Below are 25,575 nucleotides of genomic sequence, written 5' to 3' on the forward strand. Positions count from 1 at the left end.
AAATCACCCGCAAAATAACCTGCAAAATCACCCGGTCTTAGAACTATAAATCATATAACCATTCTGATCTCCTCCATAATGACAGAGGCCACGAGACTCCGCATTGCTATAGTGAGACGTCACCGCTGGCGCCACTGACATATTCCATCCTGGAGACCCTGACCTCACTCCACTCTTTGCACAGCTGAGGGTTCGTCACTACTGGTATCACTAGATTACAATGGGCCCCAGACCAAGTTTCTGAATGGGCCCCTCAGCAGCAACAACCCACCACTTGGCACCTGGACGTCCGCACCACGCTACCTCCCACTCATCATTTTGTGACAGCCCCCGCTCAGAATTCAGCCAAAACAAGTCCTTTTCCCGCTGTTGGATGACATGGTCCCCCTGAAGTGAGTGCACCCCTCTCCCTCATCCCAGCGCATGCAGCAGCCATGCAAGAGCACCAGCAGAGGCTGTGGCGGCGGAGAAGGAGCGTCTGCACCTGATGTGCTGGATCCTAAACACTGGATACAGCAACAAAACCTCAGCTGTGAAAAGTATTAAAGAGAATTCACTGGAGCTTCCACAGCTGCTCCAAGGCAGGGAGATGGAGGAGAATAAGGGTATGTGTCCACGTTCAGGATTGCATCAGGATTTGGTCAGTATTTTACATCAGTATTTGTAGCCAAAACCAGGAGTGGAACAATTAGAGGAAAAGTCTAATAGAAACATAAGCACCACTTCTGTATTTATCACCTACTCCTGGTTTTGGCTACAAATACTGAGGTAAAATACTGACCAAATCCTGATGCAATCCTGAACGTGGACACATACCCTTAGCCTTCCCTGCGCCTTAGATCCCGCGTGTCTGCAGCACCCCCATCCTGATCCAGTGCCCCGTCCATCCGTCACCTGGTAGTTGTGACTGACAGCAGCAGGCGGAGGACTGACAGCAGCAGGCGGAGGACTGACAGCAGCAGGCGGAGGACTGACAGCAGCAGGCGGAGGACTGACAGCAGCAGGCGGAGGACTGACAGCAGCAGGCGGAGGACTGACAGGCAGGACTGGTGCAAATCAGAGGGAATGACCACTGCAGCGGCGCTGGATCAGCAGCGCATTCATTCAAGGGGTCAGTAACGTGGATTTCCACTACAACCAGCATCAGTTTTGTGAAAACCCCTTTAATGTCAGGAACTGTTTTCTCCCCTGGACATAAAGAACAAATGCTCCAATTCACTGACAGTAAGCAGAGCTCTTAGGCTATGTTCACACTTTGCAGATTCCACTGTGGATTTTTCCGCAGCAGAATTCTAAAATCCGCAGTGAAAACCCATCGCGGTTTTTACTGCGTTTTCTTCTGCGGATTTTCATCTGCAGTTTTCTATTGGAGCAGGTGAAAATCCGCAGAAAAGAAGTGACATGCTGCAGAATGTAATCCGCAGCGTTTCCGCGCGGATTTTTCTGCAGCATGTGCACAACGTTTTTTGTTTCCCATAGGTTTACATTATACTGTAAATTTATGGGAAACTGCTGCGGATCCGCAGCGGTCAAATCCGCTGCGGATCCGCAGCAAAATCCGCAAAGTGTGAATATAACCTTAAGAGGACGAGGAATCAAACCATTATTGCCTTTGTTCTCTATTGTTTGGTGTTTTTTTACATTTGTCATTGTGGCTGAGTTTCGGGGTTTCACATTATTTATAGCTGATTGATAAATTGTAACTTTTTAAAAAGAAACATTTCTTTTGCGCCGACTCTCCAGTTTCCTTTGGAGATTTTTGTGCGACTGTTTTTTTTGTGTTTTATGTTTTAATGCACAGATTTTTTTATATTCTGGAAGAACAAACAAGTTTTCAGAAAAAAAAAAAGAAATCAATGTTGATTTTGATGATGCTGAGGAACCACCTGAGCAATTTTGAAGAATTTGGAGCAAAACTTAAATACCAAAAGGTGATAACGAAAAGACAAGGGACTTAAATCCCACAAATGATGAATCGGCCGCGTCTGGTGTCTCAGGAGAGGAACAACGTCTTCATTTCAAAAGTAACAAAATTAGGTTTTGCTAAAAAAAAAGATACAAAAGAAAACTGAGAAGTTCCTTAAAGGAGCCTCGGTCCTCCAGTCCAGGCGCGGGGGTCTCAGCTCTGGACCCCGGGATGCAATCAGCGCAGTTTTGTGATAAAAGCTTCAGGACGTTTTTCAGGTTTTCTGCTTTTGTCATTTTTCGTTACTTTCTGCTTTGAAGCTAATGAAGAGACTAAAAGCTGAAGCTTTGGGGAGGGCTCGGACCACCCAGATTCCTCACAGGGCGGCTGCAATCACACAGAGGAGGATAGCTTCATACAGAGGCGACATTGTGGAGACGGACGAGCTGTAATAAAGGGGATTTCTCACCCATTTCATTCATTACAGCTCGGTGCTCCCCCACGCTCAATTTTTTACACACATGACCGCTGCAGACAATCACTGGCCTCAGTGCTACCCTTTGCACTGAGCACTTCATAGATTAAATTAACTCTTCACTGTCCTCACAATGGATCCTGGGACTCTGGAATGTACAGATAATGTACCCAGAGCAGAGCCGGACACTGTGGCTCCACATCTCAGCCCTGGACACTGTGGCCCCACATCTCAGCCCTGGACACTGTGGCCCCACATCTCAGCCCCGGACACTGTGGCCCCACATCTCAGCCCCGGACACTGTGGCCCCACATCTCAGCCCTGGACACTGTGTCCCCACATCTCAGCCCTGGACACTGTGGCTCCACATCTCAGCCCTGGACACTGTGGCTCCACATCTCAGCCCTGGACACTGTGGCTCCACATCTCAGCCCCGGACACTGTGGCCCCACATCTCAGCCCAGGACACTGTGGCCCCACATCTCAGCCCCGGACACTGTGTCCCCACATCTCAGCCCTGAACACTGTGGCTCCACATCTCAGCCCTGGACACTGTGGCTCCACATCTCAGCCCTGGACACTGTGGCTCCACATCTCAGCCCTGGACACTGTGGCTCCACATCTCAGCCCCGGACACTGTGGCCCCACATCTCAGCCCAGGACACTGTGGCCCCACATCTCAGCCCTGGACACTGTGTCCCCACATCTCAGCCCTGGACACTGTGGCCCCACATCTCAGCCCTGGACACTGTGGCCCCACATCTCAGCCCCGGACACTGTGGCCCCACATCTCAGCCCCGGACACTGTGGCCCCACATCTCAGCCCCGGACACTGTGTCCCCACATCTCAGCCCTGGACACTGTGGCTCCACATCTCAGCCCTGGACACTGTGGCTCCACATCTCAGCCCCGGACACTGTGGCCCCACATCTCAGCCCAGGACACTGTGGCCCCACATCTCAGCCCTGGACACTGTGGCTCCACATCTCAGCCCTGGACACTGTGGCCCCACATCTCAGCCCTGGACACTGTGGCCCCACATCTCAGCCCTGGACACTGTGGCTCCACATCTCAGCCCTGGACACTGTGGCTCCACATCTCAGCCCTGGACACTGTGGCCCCACATCTCAGCCCTGGACACTGTGGCCCCACATCTCAGCCCTGGACACTGTGGCCCCACATCTCAGCCCTGGACACTGTGGCCCCACATCTCAGCCCTGGACACTGTGGCCCCACATCTCAGCCCTGGACACTGTGGCTCCACATCTCAGCCCCGGACACTGTGGCCCCACATCTCAGCCCAGGACACTGTGGCCCCACATCTCAGCCCTGGACACTGTGGCTCCACATCTCAGCCCTGGACACTGTGGCCCCACATCTCAGCCCTGGACACTGTGGCCCCACATCTCAGCCCTGGACACTGTGGCTCCACATCTCAGCCCTGGACACTGTGGCTCCACATCTCAGCCCTGGACACTGTGGGGTTCCCACTCTTGGGATGTGACCGATACAAGACTGTGCGACTAATGAGCATCCGAAATGCACACGACATTGGTGGCATCAGGCGGAGTGTGGATGAGCGCGGTCCAGGGGCTGCAGGTCACTGATGGAGGGTTTAGTAGGAATCCGGTCTCCTGCAATGATTCGCTCCGGATTTTGCGGCGCTCACATCTTTTCACAATGAGACAATTAGTTTATAGACGTGTTAAGTATTCCGAGCACCTAACAGCTGCCCCGATGATGAAAAGCTAATGTCTCTAATCAGCCATGAAAACGGTTTGCTGTGAATATTTATTGCCCAGAAGTCATCATTGTACGGCCGCTGATTGTTCAGAAAAAGTGCACAAAGACAAAACCCAAAATGACAGTGTCAAAAAATCTGCACCCCCAACAAGAACTAAACTACGAGTTCATGAAATCCCAGAACATCCCCAGAGGAACGATCCCCAATAGCCACATCCTGGAGGACCAGTCCATGAAATCCCAGAAAATCCCCAGAGTAACAATCCCCAATAGCCACATCCTGGAGGACCAGTCCATGAAATCCCAGAAAATCCCCAGAGTAACAATCCCCAATAGCCACATCATGGAGGACCAGTCCATGAAATCCCAGAAAATCCCCAGAGTAACAATCCCCAATAGCCACATCCTGGAGGACCAGTCCATGAAATCCCAGAAAATCCCCAGAGTAACAATCCCCAATAGCCACATCCTGGAGGACCAGTCCATGAAATCCCAGAAAATCCCCAGAGGAACGATCCCCAATAGCCACATCCTGGAGGACCAGTCCATGAAATCCCAGAAAATCCCCAGAGTAACAATCCCCAATAGCCACATCCTGGAGGACCAGTCCATGAAATCCCAGAAAATCCCCAGAGTAACAATCCCCAATAGCCACATCCTGGAGGACCAGTCCATGAAATCCCAGAAAATCCCCAGAGGAACGATCCCCAATAGCCACATCCTGGAGGACCAGTCCATGAAATCCCAGAAAATCCCCAGAGTAACAATCCCCAATAGCCACATCCTGGAGGACCAGTCCATGAAATCCCAGAAAATCCCCAGAGTAACAATCCCCAATAGCCACATCCTGGAGGACCAGTCCATGAAATCCCAGAAAATCCCCAGAGTAACAATCCCCAATAGCCACATCATGGAGGACCAGTCCATGAAATCCCAGAAAATCCCCAGAGTAACAATCCCCAATAGCCACATCCTGTAGGACCAGTCCATGAAATCCCAGAAAATCCCCAGAATAACAATCCCCAATAGCCACATCCTGGAGGACCAGTCCATGAAATTCCCTAATATCCCAAGAGAAGCTATCCCCGATAGTCACATACCGCAGGACCAGTCCATGAAATCCCAGAAAATCCCCAGAGTTACAATCCCCAATAGCCACATCCTGGAGGACCAGTCCATGAAATTCCCTAATATCCCAAGAGAAGCTATCCCCGATAGTCACATACCGCAGGACCAGTCCATGAAATCCCAGAAAATCCCCAGAGTAACAATCCCCAATAGCCACATCCTGGAGGACCAGTCCATGAAATTCCCTAATATCCCAAGAGAAGCTATCCCCGATAGTCACATACCGCAGGACCAGTCCATGAAATCCCAGAAAATCCCCAGAGTTACAATCCCCAATAGCCACATCCTGGAGGACCAGTCCATGAAATGCCCCAACATCCCGAGAGAAGCCGTCCCCGATAGTCACATACCGCAGGACCAGTCCATGAAATCTCAGCACGTTCCCAGAAGAACCATCCCCAATAGCCACATCCTGGAGGACCAGTCCATGAAATCCCAGCACATTCTCAAAAGAACCATGCCCAATAATGACATTCTGGAGAGAGGACCAGTCCATGAAATCCCATAACGTCCCCTAGGAGCCAGCCCTAGAAAGTCACAAAACAAGGACCAGACAATTTAATACCTCTAAGCTCAGTATGACCACAGAGAAAGCCCACAGACATATACCCAAACCCCAAACAGCTCAGAGGAACCATCATGACAAGGTCACACATTGAAAGATAGGTCCTTCCAAACCCAGAACATTCACAGAGGAACTAGTCCCATCTCGAAGATCCTATTGGTGGGACTCCGTATGATGCATTATTCCTGGATCCCTGGTCATCACCAACCAAGACCCGGCTTCAGACCACAACCATTAGAGGTGGGAAGACCACTTTTATCCACATCACCCATCCCAGCCTGGACAGTGAAGACCACACTTCATATAACCAGTGACACATTCGTATGTGGTCATGTGACCGTATCTTGCGGATCTCCCCAGTATCAGGTACGTCTCGTATTGTGATCCTGCCCGTGGTGGGCACCACTCACCTATGTGCCGCCCGTACATGTGGTAGTAGAAGGACACACAGTAGGTGGTTTTCAGGGACGGGAACTTGGAGGTGATGTTGTATTGGGGGCTGATGAGTCTCGCCTTGTCGCCAAACTTCTGGGGTTTGGAAGCTTCGATAAACATGTAGAAACCTGGGGAGAGAATAGAGAAAAGTCAGCAGCGCCCCCCGGACGGAGGAGCGTGCAGCAATGACAGAACTGTGATGAAGCAGGGGCCCCCTTTATATCATCTGATACTTTGTATCTCGTCGTGTCTTGGGGTCCTTGTGTCCCCCCATTACAGTCCTGCAGGATCACTCTGTGCCACCCTGGCTCGGTCCTGCCCGCTCCGCTCTGCTGGGTCACAGATGGTGCCTGGCCCCCCGACACCTGTCCTGCTGCGTTATGTAAGGAGAGGACCGAGAGGAGCCGGAGCCAAATGTGAGGGGCACAATGCCCGGCACACAGGTGGTCCGAGCGGGCAATGTCCAAGTGGCAGCAGAAAACGGAGGTGAATGACCGGACAGCGTTCCAGGAGCCGATGGGACTTAGCTGGGCTGGGAAAAGGGGCGGCCATGGTCCAAATCACACAGCTGAGGATTTGCTTCAATGTATCGGTGCAAACAAATCTCTGGGGACTAATCGCACCAGCAGCACCTGTCCAGTGTTCAATATCAGCTGATACATTGTAACAAGCCCCTCAGCTGTGAGACGGGGGGGGGGGGATACTTACAGAATGACGTCTCATTCACAGACATTAAAACAGAGACAGTGACAAAGTCTGGTGACGATATACAACTGCAGGCGGGGGCCACAGGTTGGGGCCCCCAAGGCTGACACACGGTCTCTGTACATGTCTCCCACTGTGGGGCAGGAGGGGTTCTCCTGAGGGTCCAGTCTCTATAGAGGACCCTCATACATGTCTATGAGCGTCCGTTACCCTCTGGCGTGCCGCTGAGAACCTACTGGGGGTCCCATCGCTATAGAGGACCCTCATACATGTCTATGAGCAGCCGTTACCCTGTGGCGTGCCACTGTGGACCCTCCTGGGGGTCCCATCACTATAGAGGACCCTCATACATGTCTATGAGCAGCCGTTACCCTGTGGCGTGCCACTGTGGACCCTCCTGGGGGTCCCATCACTATAGAGGACCCTCATACATGTCTATGAGCGTCCGTTACCCTCTGGCGTGCCGCTGAGAACCTACTGGGGGTCCCATCGCTATAGAGGACCCTCATACATGTCTATGAGCAGCCGTTACCCTGTGGCGTGCCACTGTGGACCCTCCTGGGGGTCCCATCACTATAGAGGACCCTCATACATGTCTATGAGCAGCCGTTACCCTGTGGCGTGCCACTGTGGACCCTCCTGGGGGTCCCATCACTATAGAGGACCCTCATACATGTCTATGAGCAGCCGTTACCCTGTGGCGTGCCACTGTGGACCCTCCTGGGGGTCCCATCACTATAGAGGACCCTCATACATGTCTATGAGCAGCCGTTACCCTGTGGCGTGCCACTGTGGACCCTCCTGGGGGTCCCATCACTATAGAGGACCCTCATACATGTCTATGAGCAGCCGTTACCCTGTGGCGTGCCACTGTGGACCCTCCTGGGGGTCCCATCTCTATAGAGGACCCTCATATGTGTCCATGAGCAGCCGTTACCCTCTGGCGTGCCGCTGCGGACCCTCCTGGGGCTCCCATCTCTATAGAGGACCCTCATACATGTCTATGAGCAGCCGTTACCCTGTGGCGTGCCACTGTGGACCCTCCTGGGGGTCCCATCTCTATACAGTCATGGCCAAAAGTATTGACACCCCTGCAATTCTGTCAAATACTCCGTTTCTTCCTGAAAATGATTGCAAACACAAATTCTTTGTTATTATTATCTTCATTTAATTTGTCTTAAATGAAAAAAACACAAAAAGAATTGTCCTAAAGCCAAATTGGATATAATTCCACATCAAACATAAAAATGGGGGTGGACAAAAGTATTGGCACTGTTCGAAAAATCATGTGATGCTTCTCTAATTAGTGTAATTGACAGCACCTGTAACTTACCTGTGGCTCCTAACGGGTGTTGGCAATAACTAAATCACACTTGCAGCCAGTTGACATGGATTAAAGTTGACGCAACCTCTGTCCTGTGTCCTTGTGTGACCACATTGAGCATGGAGAAAAGAAAGAAGACCAAAGAACTGTCTGAGGACCTGAGAAACCAAATAGTGAGGAAACATGAGCAATCTCAAGGCTACAAGTCCATCTCCAAAGACCTGAATGTTCCTGTGTCTACCGTGCGCAGTGTCATCAAGAAGTTTACAGCCCATGGCACTGTGGCTAACCTCCCTAGATGTGGACGGAAAAGGAAAATTGACAAGAGGTTTCAACGCAAGATTGTGTGGATGTTGGATAAAGAACCTCGACTAACATCCAAACACGTTCAAGCTGCCCTGCAGTCCGAGGGTACAACAGTGTCAACCCGTACTATCCATTGGCGTCTGAATGAAAAGGGACTGTATGGTAGGAGACCCAGGAAGACCCCACTTCTTACCCCAAGACATAAAAAAGCCAGGCTGGAGTTTGCCAAAACTTACCTGAAAAAGCCTAAAACGTTTTGGAAGAATGTTCTCTGGTCAGATGAGACAAAAGTAGAGCTTTTTGGGCAAAGGCATCAACATAGAGTTTACAGGAGAAAAAAAGAGGCATTCAAAGAAAAGAACACGGTTCCTACAGTCAAACATGGTGGAGGTTCCCTGATGTTTTGTGGTTGCTTTGCTGCCTCTGGCACTGGACTGCTTGACTGTGTGCATGGCATTATGAAATCTGAAGACTACCAACAAATTTTGTAGCATAATGTAGGGCCCAGTGTGAGAAAGCTGGGTCTCCCTCAGAGGTCATGGGTCTTCCAGGAGGACAATGACCCAAAACACACTTCAAAAAGCACTAGAAAATGGTTTGAGAGAAAGCACTGGAGACTTCTAAGGTGGCCAGCAATGAGTCCAGACCTGAATCCCATAGAACACCTGTGGAGAGATCTAAAAATGGCAGTTTGGAGAAGGCGCCCTGCAAATATCAGGGACCTGGAGCAGTTTGCCAAAGAAGAATGGTCTAAAATTCCAGCAGAGCATTGTAAGAAACTCATTGATGGTCACCGGAAGCGGTTGGTCGCAGTTATTTTGGCTAAAGGTTGTGCAACCAAGTATTAGGCTGAGGGTGCCAATACTTTTGTCTGGCCCATTTTTGGAGTTTTGTGTGAAATGATCAATGTTTTGCTTTTTGCTTCATTCTCTTTTGTGTTTTTTCATTTAAGACAAATTAAATTAAGATAATAATACCAAAGAATTTGTGTTTGCAATCATTTTCAGGAAGAAACTGAGTATTATCTGACAGAATTGCAGGGGTGTCAATACTTTTGGCCATGACTGTAGATGACCCTCATACATGTCTATGAGCGGCCGTTACCCTCTGGTGTGCTGCTGCGGACCTCAGGGGGGTCCAATCTGTATAGATGAGCCTCTTATGTGTCTATGAGCAGCCGTTACCCTCTGGCGTTCCGCTGCGGTCCATTTCCGGCCCCGTGTTCACCGTTCGTTTGATGCTCTCGGTGACTTTGCTCTGTCGGATCCAATCGAAGGTGTCGTATTTATCCTGGACGAAGCCACAAAGCTTCTCATCCTCGAACCTGCAGGTGCTGTCTGTGAAAAAACATAGCGGGGGCGGCCAGTCAGTACAGGGGGTCACTGCACCGTTCAGACATCATTCATACAGTCACATAATGATGGAGAACGGTAAGCGAGAGGGAAAGGGGAGCGAGAGGGAAAGGGAGCAAGGGGGAAGGGGGAAAGGGAACGAAAGCGAGAGGGAAAGGGAGCAAGGGGGAAGGGAACGAGAGCGAGAGAGAAAGGGAGCAAGAGGGAAAGGGAGCGAGAGGGAAAGGGAGCGAGAGGGAAAGGGAGCGAGAGGGAAAGGGAGCAAGGGGGAAAGGGAACGAGAGCAAGAGGGAAAGGGAGCAAGAGGGAAGGGGGAAAGGGAGCGAGAGGGAAGGGGGAAAGGGAGCGAGAGGGAAAGGGAGCAAGGGGGAAAGGGAGCAAGGGGGAAGGGGGAAAGGGAACGAGAGGGAAAGGGAGCAAGAGGGAAGGGGGAAAGGGAGCGAGAGGGAAAGGGAGCGAGAGGGAAAGGGAGCGAGAGGGAAAGGGAGCGAGAGGGAAAGGGAGCGAGAGGGAAAGGGAGCAAGGGGGAACGGGAACGAGAGCAAGAGGGAAAGGGAGCAAGAGGGAAGGGGGAAAGGGAACGAGAGCGAGCGGGAAAGGGAGCAAGAGGGAAGGGGGAAAGGGAGCGCGAGGGAAAGGGGAGCGCGAGGGAAAGGGGAGCGCGAGGGAAAGGGGAGCGCGAGGGAAAGGGGAGTGCGAGGGAAAGGGGAGCGAGAGGGAAAGGGGAGCGAGAGGGAAAGGGGAGCGAGAGGGAAAGGGGAGCGAGAGGGAAAGGGGAGCGAGAGGGAAAGGGGAGCGAGAGGGAAAGGGGAGCGAGAGGGAAAGGGGAGCGAGAGGGAAAAGGGGAGCGAGAGGGAAAGGGAGCGAGAGGGTAAGGGAGCGAGAGAGAAGGGGAGGACATCGGTACAAGAATGGATCAACTGTGAACTTCTGGAAAACTTAAACTGCGCCCATATTGATGAAAAGAAAAACAGGGTTAGACATAAACCAAATGAGGCGCAAATGAAAAGCAGGAGAAATAAAAAGAGCAAAACACAATTACAAAGGCATCAATGAGCCGGGACACGGGGATCTGTTCACACACAGCTCCAGGAAGGGGATTAGAGGCGGATTCTGCGTCAAAAAAACACATTTAAAAAATTCAAATCTACTTGAATAAACCGTCCATAGTGCACAGGTTAAGAATAAAAATGGACAATCCCTTTAAGAGGACGTTTGTGGTGTTTTCTGCGGCTCGTGCAGGTGTCAGATATTCCGTGTCAGATCCGGTATCAGGCCCGCGGGTGAAGGTTCGCTTCTCCGCCGCCCTGGCTGATTACAAGCCGCCCGCGATGATTATTCTGACACTTCAGTCGCTAACACACGAGGCCGGACCTTTCCTTTCCACTTCATTTCTCGCTAACAAGAATCCGGAAAATGACCTTTTTATAATCAAAATGCAAAGTCCCGGCTGGACTTAATGAGCGTCGGCGCGAGGAGGCGGGCACGGACCAGAGGTCGTTATATCAGCCGCCGCGGTTTCCTGCCCTCGCATTAACCCCTCGGCGCCCGCAGCATCCGGATCCATCTCCGTGCGGCATCGGAGGCCGTAAAAAAAGAAAATTGAAAGGAAAATTTATGTGACTTTAGTGGAAATGTAAAAATAAATGAAAAACGGACGGAGAAATATTTAAGAACTGAGAATCGAATAAAAAAAAAAATGATGAACAGAAAATTAGATTCTCCCCGTTTCCCGCGGTCCCTCGTCAGAGCCATAATGTGCGATTCTGGTAAATGGCAGATCTGGAGCCTCCTGGCGCCGCTGACATTTACCGCCGTTCGTACACACATTAACCGCATCACGGCTGGAAAATGGCGCAAGGAAAGGAAGATTACAGAGGAATCCTCCCTACACAGACTTATCTATCGTGTCCCCATGACAACACTTCCTGACCCAACACTTGGGATATACAGGAAAAGGTCTAAAACATTCTACAAATAATAGCAAACAATTTGCGCCATATTTTAACCTCTTGTGTCCGTTTATTATGGACTTTGCCTTCATTATAAGTCCGGGTCCATCTACTAATCACGTCCGCAATTCATCTTTTATCAACGACTCCAGGTCGGCGCCTCAGGACAATAATACAGATCGCTGTTTTAACAAGCGGCGCCCCCCATCACCGAGAAGCCCCATATCTCAGGGGTAAAGCAGTCACAGCGTCTCCAGATCGACCGCGCCGACGCAGAACGCATGAACGCTCACGGCTCGCCTGTTGCTATGGAATTCACTTACTAAGTAATTGGGAACAGGTGACGGGACGCAACAAAGGCAGAATTAGAGGGGGGAGGCATCACTGACAACCCCAAATATTAATATTATAGGAAGAGCTGCAGCTCCAAGAAAAGAATGCGACATTCAACCCTGCACTTATCCGAGTTACCTCCTGTATTATACCCCAGAGCTGCACTCACTATTCTGCTGGTGCAGTCACTGTGTACATACATTACTGATCCTGAGTTACATCCTGTATTATACTCCAGAGCTGCACTCACTATTCTGCTGGTGCAGTCACTGTGTACATACATTACATTACTGATCCTGAGTTACATCCTGTATTATACCCAGAGCTGCACTCACTATTCTGCTGGTGCAGTCACTGTGTACATACATTACATTACTGATCCTGAGTTACCTCCTGTATTATACCCCAGAGCTGCACTCACTATTCTGCTGGTGCAATCACTGTGTACATACATTACATTACTGATCCTGAGTTACATCATGTATTATACTTCAGAGCTGCACTCACTATTCTCCTGGTGCAATCACTGTGTACATACATTACATTACTGATCCTGAGTTACATCCTGTATTATACTTCAGAGCTGCACTCACTATTCTGCTGGTGCAATCACTGTGTACATACATTACATTACTGATCCTGAGTTACATCCTGTATTATACTTCAGAGCTGCACTCACTATTCTGCTGGTGCAATCACTGTGTACATACATTACATTACTGATCCTGAGTTACATACTGTATTATACTCCAGAGCTGCACTCACTATTCTGCTGGTGCAGTCACTGTGTACATACATTACATTACTGATCCTGAGTTACATCCTGTATTATACCCCAGAGCTGCACTCACTATTCTGCTGGTGCAGTCACTGTGTACATACATTACATTACTGATCCTGAGTTACATCCTGTATTATACCCCAGAGCTGCACTCACTATTCTGCTGGTGCAGTCACTGTGTACATACATTACTGATCCTGAGTTACATCCTGTATTATACCCCAGAGCTGCACTCACTATTCTGCTGGTGCAGTCACTGTGTACATACATTACATTACTGATCCTGAGTTACATCCTGTATTATACTCCAGAGCTGCACTCACTATTCTGCTGGTGCAGTCACTGTGTACATACATTACATTACTGATCCTGAGTTACCTCCTGTATTATACCCCAGAGCTGCACTCACTATTCTGCTGGTGCAGTCACTGTGTACATACATTACATTATATCAGACAGTACATAATGATCATTCTCATAGGGAGGATGAAACACAGTTATTTACAGAAACAAAAACAGCAGTGTAGGAAGAGAGAGAGAGTTGAAGGAAAGATGAATGCAGCACGTTATAAGAAAATACTGGAGGCAAATTTGCACTCCTCAGCCCGCAAGCTGCACGTGGGACGTACTTGGACGTTCCAACATGACAACGATCCAAAACACAAGGCCAAGTCGATCTGTCATTGGCTACAGCAGAACAAAGTGAAGGTACTGGAGTGGCCATCTCAGTCTCCTGACCTCAGCATCATTGAGCCTCTCTGGGGAGATCTCAAGTGCACAGTTCATGCTAGACAGCCCAGGAATTTACAGGAACTGGAGGCTTTATGCCAAGATGAGTGGGCAGCTTTACCATCTGAGAACATAAAGAACCTCATCCACAACTACCACAAAAGACTTCAAGCCGTCATTGATGTTAGAGGGGGCAACACACGGTATTAAGAAATGGGGTATGAGAACTTTAGATCAGGGTCAGTTGGATGTTTTGGGTTGTCATTCTGATTTATAAAGAAAAAACACAGTAGTCTGACAATAAATGGCTTCACCCAACCAATAACCATGAGCGGAGGAAAAGTTTTGGTGTTATCATTTGTATTCTCTGAAAAAAAGGCCAAGAAAGCAAAAATTGTGCTGGGGTGTGTAAACGTTTGAGCACAACTGTATATACACACGTTACACATATGGACTCACCTGATTGGCTCGGGTAATTGACAGCTGGAAAACAAAAAATGATTATTAAGTTTTATTAATGAAAGTCTAATAAAATGAAGAAAAAAAAAACACAAAATCTCCCATCATCCACCGAGCCGCAGACATCATGTCTTATCCTCCAGGTCTTTTATTAAATAAAATGAAATACTTTACATGACAATAACTGTGATACATTACAAATAAAATACAACAGAACAGAACATAAGAACAAAGCTCCAATCAGACGACAACATACGACAAAAGCCACAAAGTAATAAACCGGAAATGGAACAAAAATGGAGAAAGTTCATGACCTACAAATCAGGGACGAGAAAGAAAAATTCCACTAACATAAAAAAAAAAGCAAAACTAAAAGACAACAAACAAAATACTCATAACTTACGTGAATACCTGTAAAAAATTATAAATAATAAATAGTATAAAATCATGTAAGACCCCCGGCCCAGCTTCATTCATACTACTATATACAACCCCAACTACATTCACACTGTCCTATATACAATATTATATACAATATATACACTATAAACACATTATACTAAATCAAACACTATACAACACCGCAAACACAACAAAACCCTGCTGGTCCCACTGCCTTACCTTACAGCCCCCCTTACACCACCACATTCACCCTACAACAAACCTAAACACAACACAGTGTACAACATAACATTTGTTATATATATATATATATATATATATATATATATATATATATATATATATATATATATATATATATATCTCTACTCTAACTATCCTGCCACCCCTGATCCAGCTCTGGCCACAAAGTTCAGGAATCATCCGAGCTAGGATCAGGCCCCAAAGTTTTTCCCCAGGCGGGGCCTGGGCCAGGCCAGATCAGTCTCTTATCACCGCCGTTGAACCCCCCCAATCCCCCCACCCAACCTAACTAAGACCCTCTATTATACACACTATATACAATATATACATAAACCAACATCACAGAACACAACCTACATTCTCACCACCCGAGGCTCAAGTTCGATGCCTGCAAACCTTCTATTCAGGGAACAGAAATACAAAACAAAAGTCTAGGGTGTAAAGATATCAGCCCACCACCAGGATATAGGAGCGCTAATGGACTAAGGCACCCTGAAGGAGAACCCCCTCCAGAGATGGGCCGCCCTCCGGGCACCCAGTCTTTCGCACTCCAGAGAACGCACCTTCACCAGGGCACCTAGGATGCTGCTACAAACTTCATCTACATGGAGGATTTTACTCTGCGTCGAAACTAAAACTCATGCGTTCCACGTGAACTACCTGACCACTGCGCTGACTAAAAAAAAAGTGGCTCGGTCCCTTCTCCCGAGGTCTCTGAACGCTCCATAGGCCCACTCGGCATAGGACAGAGTGGCCAGCCGCGGCCAACCAATGGATGCGCCCACCCCGTTATACACCTCTGTATTAAAGGGACAACGAAGCAGGAAGTGCTTCATGCTTTCCAGCATGGTAGCGCAAGCCTCACGGGGACAATTCCTGTCCACGGAGCTCCTGTGCTTCAAATTGTCCCTCACATACAACTTACCTTGGAAGCAGTGCCAAGTCAAGTCCCAATATTTCTTGGGGATCCTGCTAGAATTTAACAAACTCAACCCAACCTCTAGATCCCGACTCGGGCAGTCCTTGAGGACCAATGATCTCTGAAAATGCGAAAGCAAGACCCGCATGTCGAGGAGTTTCCTTGGGAGGGACCTCACTTCCCACATTCCCAGACCCCACCGGCGCATCATTTTCAGAACCGGGGTAACATAAGCCGGGAGATGCCCGTGCGGTGTGCGAAGATCCTTCATTCTTCCCCCGTCTCCCATTCCTGGAAGAAAGGCTGAAACCATCCTTTGCAGGAGAATACCCACGGAGGAGCCCTCTCTTTCCAGAGGTTTGCCACGTTAACTTTCAAAAAGGTGTTCACTAGAAACACCACGGGGTTCACCATATTCAACCCCCCTAGTCTCCTCGTGCGATAAGTGACCTCCCGTTTGACTAGGTTTAGTATATTCCCCCATAACATCTGGAAGAACAGCCTGTAGACCCGTGTCCAGAGAGGCTCCGGCAAGACACAGACGCTGCCCAGGTAGATTAGCAAGGGGAGCAGGAAAGCTTTGCACAGGTCCACCCTTTCCCTCAGGGTCAAAGACCAACCCTTCCATTGGTCCACTCTTTGGGCGACACCTTTGATTCTGCCTTCCCAGTTTTTCGTGGGGTAATCACCCTGGCCAAATTCGATGCCTAGGACTTTGGCATGTTCTTGGGGTTCGGGGAGGGTGTCCGGAAGATCAAACGTGGGATCCCCGCCTCCCAGCCAGAGACTCTCACACTTGTTCTGGTTGACCTTGGACCCGGATGCCTCAGAGTAGCTCTCCACTTCTGACATCACCACCATCGCCTCCTCTTGCGAAGAAACAAAGACGGTAACGTCGTCCACGTAGGCCACTACCCCCTCAGGCTAGCCAACCCGCCCATCCTCACCCCCACCAATGGTCCACAATCAACCCTTCTGAGGAAGGTATCGATCGCAAACGCGTAAAGCAAAGGGCTAAGAGGGCAGCCCTGGCGGACACCAGATCCCACCCCGAAAGGTTGTCCAATCCACCCGTTTACCAGAGGGAAAGTCTCAGCCCCTGCGTATAAGGTCTTAAGCCAGTCCACAAACCCTCCAGGCAGACCATAACTCAAAAGAGTGGACCAGAGGTACTCGTGGTCGACCCGATCAAAGGCTTTTGCCTGATCCAGGGTCAGCAAGAACCCCTTCCAAAGGCCTGCCCTGCCCCGCTCCACGGCCTCTCGGACACCCAGAACAGCACTGAAAGTGCTACGGCCAGGAACGCAACAGTGCTGGGCCTCCGAAAGGAGCCGTGGCGCAAACTTCACCAGCCTGTTGAAGAGTATCTTAGCCAAAACCTTCCTGTCCACATTGAGAAGTGATATGGGACGCCAATTCTCAATGCATGACGGATCCTTACCCTTTGACAAAATGATCAAAGCCGACCTCCTTAATGATCTCGGCAGAGTGCCCGAGGAGAGACACTCATTAAACACCTGAGTCAAGAGGGGGACCAAGGAGTCCCTAAAGGTCTTAAAGAACTCGGATCTTAAGCCATCCGGACCTGGCGATTTTTTGGGCCGGAGCCCATCGATCGCCAGTCTCACTTCCTCTTCTTTGATCGCTCCTGTCAAACCGCCCAGCGAGAGGTCAGCCCCTGGCTCTGGAACAGCTTCAGCCAGGAAAGCCGACATCCTGTCACGATCCAGTTCCTTCCTTCCCAAGAGGTACGAGTAGTATGAACTGGCGACCTCCAAGGTCCCTGATCTGGACCTTCTCAGGGATCCCGTACTGTCCATCAGCCCTGTCACTATCTTACTATTCACTGACATCTTGCAGCTTCTGTAAGGGTCGGGTGAGTAGTACTTCCCGTAGTCCCTCTCAAAAACCAAAGATGCGTGCCTATCGTACTGACACCTCTTTAGAAAGGATTTCACACTGGAGATCGCCTCGCGGCTACCCCCAGTCGAGACAAGATGCTCGAGTTTCCTCCTCAGGCTCTGATACAGGCGATCCCTGTTCAGGCTTCTGAGGTTCGAGAGTTGCCGTTAGAATCTCGCCATCCGATGTTTGAACATCTCCCACCACTCAGACTTAGTGTTACTTAGGCCCAGCAGCGGTACCTGGCTCTGAAGAAATTCCTCAAAGGACCGTCTTACAGCTTCTTCCTCAAGGAGTGACGAATTCAGCTTCCAATAACCTCTTCCCATCCGAGGAGTCTCTGTAACGCTCAGAGAAAACATAATCAAACAGTGATCGGAGAATTCCACCTCCACAACCGACAACGGCGAGGAGACGGCCTCCTCCTTCAAATAAAACCTGTCTATCCTAGACCTGCACTGACTACCTCTAAAAAAGGTGAACCCCGCGTGGCCTGTGTTGTGCCGGATGTGGACATGCACCAGGCGTGCCTCACTTACTATCCTATTTAGCGCGACGCAATCGTAAGCCAGCCGGTCTCCGGAACCTCCTCTATCACAGGGTCTCGTGATGTTGTTGAAATCCCCTCCAAAGACCACCTGCCGGCTCGAAAATAAGAAAGGTTTGATCTTCATGAAGAGACACTTGCGGTCCCACTTGGACTGGGGATCGTAGATGTTAATGAGCCGAAGCTCCTGTCCCCCCATGGAGACATCTAGGATCAAGCATCTCCCCATTTCTAACTCGATCAATCGTCTGCATTCAACCACTGCGGTCTTAAAAAGGACCGCCACCCCGCTATACGGCTCGGCCGCAAGAGACCAGTAGGAGGGCCCGTGCCTCCACTCCCACCTTGCCTTATGCATGGTTGATAGGTCGGTCAACCTGGTATCCTGCAAAAACAAAATGTCGGCGTCAAGTTGGCCGAGAAAATGAAAGGCCATGTACCTTGCCGCTTCTGACTTTATGTTGGCAACAATAATGGTTGCCAGCGTCAACAGGGTGGGTGCCGCCATCATGATTGATTGAATTAGATAGCCTTTTTCTTCCCACCCCCATCAGTTTCACCCTCTTCCTCTTGACAATGATGAGTTTTTAGTGCGCTTAAGACAGACTCATCCATTCTCTCCTTACATACACTCTGGCCCTTGTCTGGTGGTCCTGAGGTAGTCCCCCCCCAGAAGGCTTTGTATTTGCCCCCCTGAGAAGAAGACCCAGCGACCTCCTGAGCCCCAACAACCTTGCCCGCAACCTCCGGCCCCGGGTCCCCATCGCCCCCCTCTGGAGGGGAGTCTTTGGAGGGCCCGACACCGGTTAGAGAGATCCACCAGAGGGGGGGGGCGGCTGGACCTTCCAATGGCACCTGGATCAGGGCTACGGAGTCAGAGGGGTCGCACTCCAAAAAGGAGGCTCGAGGCCCGGACCCCCTCTTATCCTTAGTTGTTTTCCTGTTACCCTTTTTCTTTTGCTGTGACCACTCGCCCTCTCCCTCATCCAGACTATCACCGGATGAAGGTTCCTGGGCAGACATGGTGTTATTTTGCTCCTCCCTTTCAAGTCTCTTGACTTCCTCGCTCAATTCGCTATCTTTAGGATCCTCAGCTGCAAGTGAAGCACCCGGGTCAGAGTTTAGGGTCATTACTCCCTGCCCCCTGTTCCCATGGCGCTGCTCCTGCCGCCTGATATTGGATGGTGGCAGCCTGCTCCTCACCGGTTCCCTGCCTCCTCCGCCTCTGCTGGTCCCTTCACCGGCAAGATTGGTCCCGGCTTTCGCCTGTCCCGCACTCGCCGCTTTCAGGACCGTATTGGCAAAGGAACGCGGACAGCGACTGAACGGGTGACCGAGGTCACCACACAAGTTACACCTAATCCTGCCACAGGTCGCAGCGAGATGGCCGAGGTCCCCACACAGTGCGCATTTCTGGGTGGTACACTGCGCACTGAAGTGTGTGGGGCTGCCGCACCTGTGACAGACCTTAGGCTGCCCCCGGTAGAAAATCAAGATCCTGTCCCTCCCCAAAATTGTTGAGGAAGGGATATAGGTAATGGTGTTTCCTGAAACCTTCAATTTCACCATGAAGGTCCAGGCTCCTGACCAGATACCATGCTCATCGAGGGTCTTCTCGGGAATACCGACGATGTCGCCGTATCGTCCAACCCAGGTGGAGATGTCGACACAGGAAAGTGACTCGCTACTGGTCAAAACGGTCACCCTCCTGACCGAGTTCTGGCGGGATATTGCTACAGCGAGGAAACCCCGCCATTCGGGGCAACACCGAGCCAGCTCATGGCGAGACCAGAAAAGCTCAAGGCCCTCCGGTCTCACAAAGCTGACATCGAAGTAGGAGGTCCCATAGGGATGGATCAAGGCAAAGATGTCATATGCCGCGAAGCCCATCCCCAGCAGGAGCTCAGCAACCTTTGACCGATCAGGACAGGCATCCTTGTTACCCACTGGAGACGGGCCACGTTCCTACGGTTACTCCTCTGCCCCGGTGTCGGCAGAGACCAGACAGTCTCTGCCCCTCTATCTCGGAAGGCGGAAAGACCGTGTCTCTCTATCCAGAAAGACAGATCAACCTCCCTCCCCTCTACATTGATGGAACTCTCCCCTCTCCTTAGGGCGTCCAGGAAGCGCTGCTGCAAGTCACCATCCTCAGGGTCACCAGACAAGGGCACACTACTACCCCCAGCAGTGACAGCTCCTGAATAGCTTGGGGCTGAAGCCCCCGCCACCGCTGGGGGGGCAGCGGGACCACTACCTGCTTCCCCTCCACCAACACCAATAATGCTCTCCTCATTCACTCCACCATTACTCCCATCATTTGCAACATCACTACTCCCATCATTCACTCCACCACTACTCCCACCATTCACTCCACCACTACTCCCACCATTCACTCCACCACTACTCCCACCATTCACTCCACCACTACTCCCACCATTCACTCCACCACTACTCCCACCATTCACTCCACCACTACTCCCATCATTCACTCCACCACTACTCCCACCATTCACTCCACCACTACTCCCACCATTCACTCCACCACTACTCCCATCATTCACTCTACCAGTACTCCCACCATTCACTCCACCACTACTCCCATCATTCACTCCACCACTACTCCCATCATTTGCAACATCACTACTCCAACCATTCACTCCACCACTACTCCCACCATTCACTCCACCACTACTCCCACCATTCACTCCACCACTACTCCCATCATTCACTCCACCACTACTCCCATCATTTGCAACATCACTACTCCAACCATTCACTCCACCACTACTCCCACCATTCACTCCACCACTACTCCCACCATTCACTCCACCACTACTCCCATCATTCACTCCACCACTACTCCCATCATTTGCAACATCACTACTCCCATCATTCACTCCACCACTACTCCCATCATTCCTCTTAACATTGCCACCACTTCCCGTCACTTTATTACCAGTATTCTCACCACCATTTGTCCCAGTGTTCTCTGCACCTTCCACAGTCACATCCATTCCTTCCTCACTTGTGACTGGCTTCTCTGCACTCATACCTGCTGGACCGGGGGAGGGGTGCAGCACCACACCCGTTTTCCTTGATTGGTGCTGTGTTGTGTCTCTGGAGCACCTTGCCCCCCCACTGCAGCAGTTTGCATTTTATTATCCTGGGCCTGCTGCTTATTGGGGGGCGCCGCCTGCCCGGCACCCACAGACTTCGGGGTCCTGGTGTCACGTTTGGGCGCTGGAGCACTCTGTCCCCTCGTCACTGCAGGGCGCCCAGTGTTCCCTGCAGATGATTTTTCCTGCTTTTTTTTTCCTTTTTGGACTCGCTGCTCCCCTGTCGCAGCCGCATGCCTCTTCTCTACTGAGGCGCACTGCGCCCCTGTCACACCAGTGCGCCCCCCTTTCGCCGCACCAAGTCTCTCGGACCTGCCCCCCACAGCCCCGGCGTCGGTCGGCTCAGCCGTAGTGAGCAGGGATGGAGTCTGCCCACATCGTCCCCTTTCACAACGGCGTGGACATCCCCCTCGCCCCCCTCAGCCCCGGTGATAACCGGCTTAGCCGCAGAGGGCAGGGAGGGAAACTCCTCGGGGTCCCCTATGTCCGGCGCTGTGAGTACCTCCACAGCCTCGCCCCCTGCACTGTTCCCCGCACAGACGGCAGCACCGCCGGACGTCCTCCTCCTCTCCCCACCTTGCCTATGCCCCGGACCCACTGCAGAGCCCGTGCCTTTAGGTTTGGTGGGGTTTACACAGGAGGCGGTAGGTGTAACATCATCCATCAGTACATATCTGTAACTCACCACCTCCCGTGCGGTCTCCTTCGTCGTCTTCTTCCTCTTCTTGGATTCCTCTGCTGGCTCGTCCTCACCAAAGGAAAAGCGGTCCAGGTTCACTGGAGACTCCAGCTGTCGGATCTCCTCCAGCAGACCGCCCTCCTCCTCTAGCAGACCGCCCTCCTCCTCTTCCTCCTCTAGCAGACCGCCCTCCTCCTCCTCCTCCTCTAGCAGACCGCCCTCCTCCTCTTCCTCGTCTAGCAGACCGCCCTCCTCCTCTTCCTCCTCTAGCAGACTGCCCTCCTCCTCTTCCTCGTCTAGCAGACCGCCCTCCTCCTCTTCCTCCTCCAGACCGCCCTCCTCCTCTTCCTCCTCTAGCAGACCGCCCTCCTCCTCTTCCTCGTCTAGCAGACCGCCCTCCTCCTCTTCCTCCTCTAGCAGACTGCCCTCCTCCTCTTCCTCGTCTAGCAGACCGCCCTCCTCCTCTTCCTCCTCTAGCAGACTGCCCTCCTCCTCTTCCTCGTCTAGCAGACCGCCCTCCTCCTCTTCCTCCTCTAGCAGACCGCCCTCCTCCTCCTCTAGCAGACTGCCCTCCTCCTCTTCCTCGTCTAGCAGACCGCCCTCCTCCTCTTCCTCGTCTAGCAGACCGCCCTCCTCCTCTTCCTCGTCTAGCAGACCGCCCTCCTCCTCTTCCTCCTCTAGCAGACCGCCCTCCTCTTCCTCCTCTAGCAGACCGCCCTCCTCCTCTTCCTCCTCTAGCAGACCGCCCTCCTCCTCTTCCTCCGCTGACACTCCAGCCCGTGCTGTCGGAGTCCTCTGCCGTGCCGGGAGGCCGCTCCCCTGTTGTCGGATCTGCGACTCACTCTCCCGGCTGGTTCCAGCTTGTAGGACTCCAGTCACAGCCACGTCGTCCTCCTCTTCCTCCTCTAGCAGACCGCCCTCCTCCTCTTCCTCCTCTAGCAGACCGCCCTCCTCCTCTTCCTCCGCTGACACTCCAGCCTGTGCTGTCGGAGTCCTCTGCCGTGCCGGGAGGCCGCTCCCCTGTTGTCGGCTCTGCGACTCACTCTCCCGGCTGGTTCCAGCTTGTAGGACTCCAGTCACAGCCACGTCGTCATCCTCCTCCTCGTCGCTTAGGACGCCGGCTGGCGGCTCTCCTGAGGTATTTAACCCCTTCATTTCTGAGAACCGCCGCTGGTTCTTAAACCTCTCCAGGAAGGGACCTGCACTTTTCTCAATCCCCTCCCGGAGGAGCACTAACCGGACCACCTCATCTCTGAGGGCTCTGAACCTCTGGGAGGTCGCGGGTCTCTCCCTGTTAGAGGCTCGGGTGTTCAGGACCCGAGCCACCCACAGCTTCTCCTTCAGCCCGGTCAGTGCTTTGCCGGCGTCCTCGTACTCACGTAGCATGGTGACCACTCGGGAGGAGAAGGTACTCGAGGACTCGCCGGAGCTCCTCTCCCCCCAGGATGTTCCTGGGCTCTCCTTCCTGGGGCGCCCCTGTCTCCCTCTCTGGGCGGACGATGAGCCGTCTCAGGGTTGGTGTAGGTGGGTATGGTTCTTCTCACCAGTCCCGACCTCCTCAGTCCCTCTTGGGCCGGTTGTTGCTGCTGCTGCTCTCTGTCCCCCGCCGGCACAGACCGGGGAACAGAAGCCTGGGAAGCCATGCCGGCCTCCCAGGAAGCCTGCCTCTCCCTGGGGAGAAGAGAGGCCGACTCTGGGCCTCCTGCTGGAAGTGCTGGAGCTCACAAGACAGGTGCTGCTCCTAGCAGGGGGTGGCTGATTGTGAGCACCTGTCCTCCAGTCACCTCCAGAGCTGCAGTCACTATTCTGCTGTTACATCATGTCTTATCGTCCAGTTACCTCCAGAGCTGCACTCACTATTCTACTGTCACATCGTGTGTCATCCTCCAGTCACCCCCAGAGCTGCACTCACTATTCTGCTGTCACATCATGTCTTATCGTCCAGTTACCTCCAGAGCTGCGGTCACTACTCTGCTGTTACATCGTGTCATCCTCCAGAGCTGCAGTCACACCCCTATAGTTATGTATTCGGTCAGCTTTCCCGACCTCTTCAGGGGGATACATTTATATCAGTCAGGGGCTTCTGGCTGCTGCAGATCTTCCCGGGACCCCCGAGGCGCTGCGGATAATCCATACATGCACTGTACACTTTATGGCAGTGACCCGTCAGTCGGACCGTTCCGCCTCTGCAGCTCCGCACTATAAGGGGTTAAAGGGACACTGTCACCTGAATTTGGAGGGAACAATCTTCAGCCATGGAGGCGGAGTTTTGGGGTTTTTGATTCACCCTTTCCTTACCCGCTGGCTGCAATATTGGATTGAAGTTCATTCTCTGTCCTCCGTAGTACACGTCTGCACAAGCCAAGATTGCACTGTGCAGGCATGTACTATGGAGGACTGAGAATGAACTTCACTCCAATATTGCAGCCAGCATGCAGCCAGCGGGTAAGGAAAGGGTGAATCAAAAACCCCAAAAACCCCGCCTCCATGGCTGAAGATTGTTCCCTCCAAATTCAGGTGACAGTGTCCCTTTAACACCTCTGTATAAACATCCAGCCCCATGATTGGGGTCCTCCATGGTGGCGGTGGGCCGGCGGTGCTCCGCAGCTGCACACACAGAGCATGGGACCCTCGGGGGCTTCACGTGTCGCTGATCTGGCGCTGACCAGACAATCAGATCCCCTCATAGGAGAAACCGCACGGAAAACAGGTGACAAGCGGAGCGACGAGCAGACCCCCAAAGACACTACAGACAGCGGGGGGCACAGAAGACACGGAAAGAAACAGCGTCACCCCCAAAAAAGGAGGAACCGGAGGCGAATAATATCAGTGATGTCGGCACCGGGGCTGACAACCTCTCGCACCAAGTACAGTCAGCAGTGATAGAAGAGGAGCCGCCACTTACGCTCTTTGTACCGGATGATCCGGGACGTGGAGTCGCCAGCACCGGCCGCTGTGTGCGGGGTCACCTTCACCTCGTAGCTCTGCGGGATCTTCAGATCGGTCAGTCGAGTCTCGTACAGAAAACCTTTCAGCACCTCGCGGGTCTTCACCAAGAAACTGTTCACCCCCTTCATGTTCGGCTGCAAATAAGACGATAAAAGCATCAGACCCTCGTTATCAGATACATTGTATCCCCCCAATGGTCACATCACTGCCCCTAGTGGTGGCTGCAGACAGGATCTTATCATGTATCTCTGTATACAGGGAGCTCCCCCTAGTGGTGGCTGCAGACAAGATCTTATCATGTATCTCTGTATACAGGGAGCTCCCCCTAGTGGTGGCTGCAGACAGGATCTTGTCATGTATCTCTGTATACAGGGAGCTCCCCCTAGTGGTGACTGCAGACAGGATCTTATCATGTATCTCTTTATACAGGGAGCTCCCCCTAGTGGTGACTGCAGACAGGATCTTATCATGTATCTCTTTATACAGGGAGCTCCCCCTAGTGGTGACTGCAGACAGGATCTTATCATGTATCTCTTTATACAGGGAGCTCCCCCTAGTGGTGACTGCAGACAGGATCTTATCATGTATCTCTGTATATAGGGAGCTCCCCCTAGTGGTGACTGCA

General features: G+C 51.7%; 1 protein-coding gene across 3 annotated transcripts in view; it reads right to left on the reverse strand.

The window, feature by feature from the left end:
- MDGA1 (MAM domain containing glycosylphosphatidylinositol anchor 1) overlaps positions 1-25,575 on the reverse strand; it is a 404,144-nt gene that overhangs the window by 26,664 nt on the left and 351,905 nt on the right. For all 3 annotated transcript variants that reach the window (XM_069768297.1, XM_069768296.1, XM_069768295.1), the window contains 4 exons: positions 24,907-25,084; positions 14,194-14,217; positions 9,772-9,924; positions 6,228-6,380 (listed from right to left, as the gene is read on the reverse strand). In XM_069768297.1, the coding sequence (XP_069624398.1) occupies positions 6,228-6,380; positions 9,772-9,924; positions 14,194-14,217; positions 24,907-25,084 (508 nt within the window). The remainder of the gene's footprint in view (positions 1-6,227; positions 6,381-9,771; positions 9,925-14,193; positions 14,218-24,906; positions 25,085-25,575) is intronic.

The sequence above is a fragment of the Ranitomeya imitator genome, chromosome 5 (assembly GCF_032444005.1).
Source record: "Ranitomeya imitator isolate aRanImi1 chromosome 5, aRanImi1.pri, whole genome shotgun sequence".
NCBI lineage: Eukaryota > Metazoa > Chordata > Amphibia > Anura > Dendrobatidae > Ranitomeya > Ranitomeya imitator.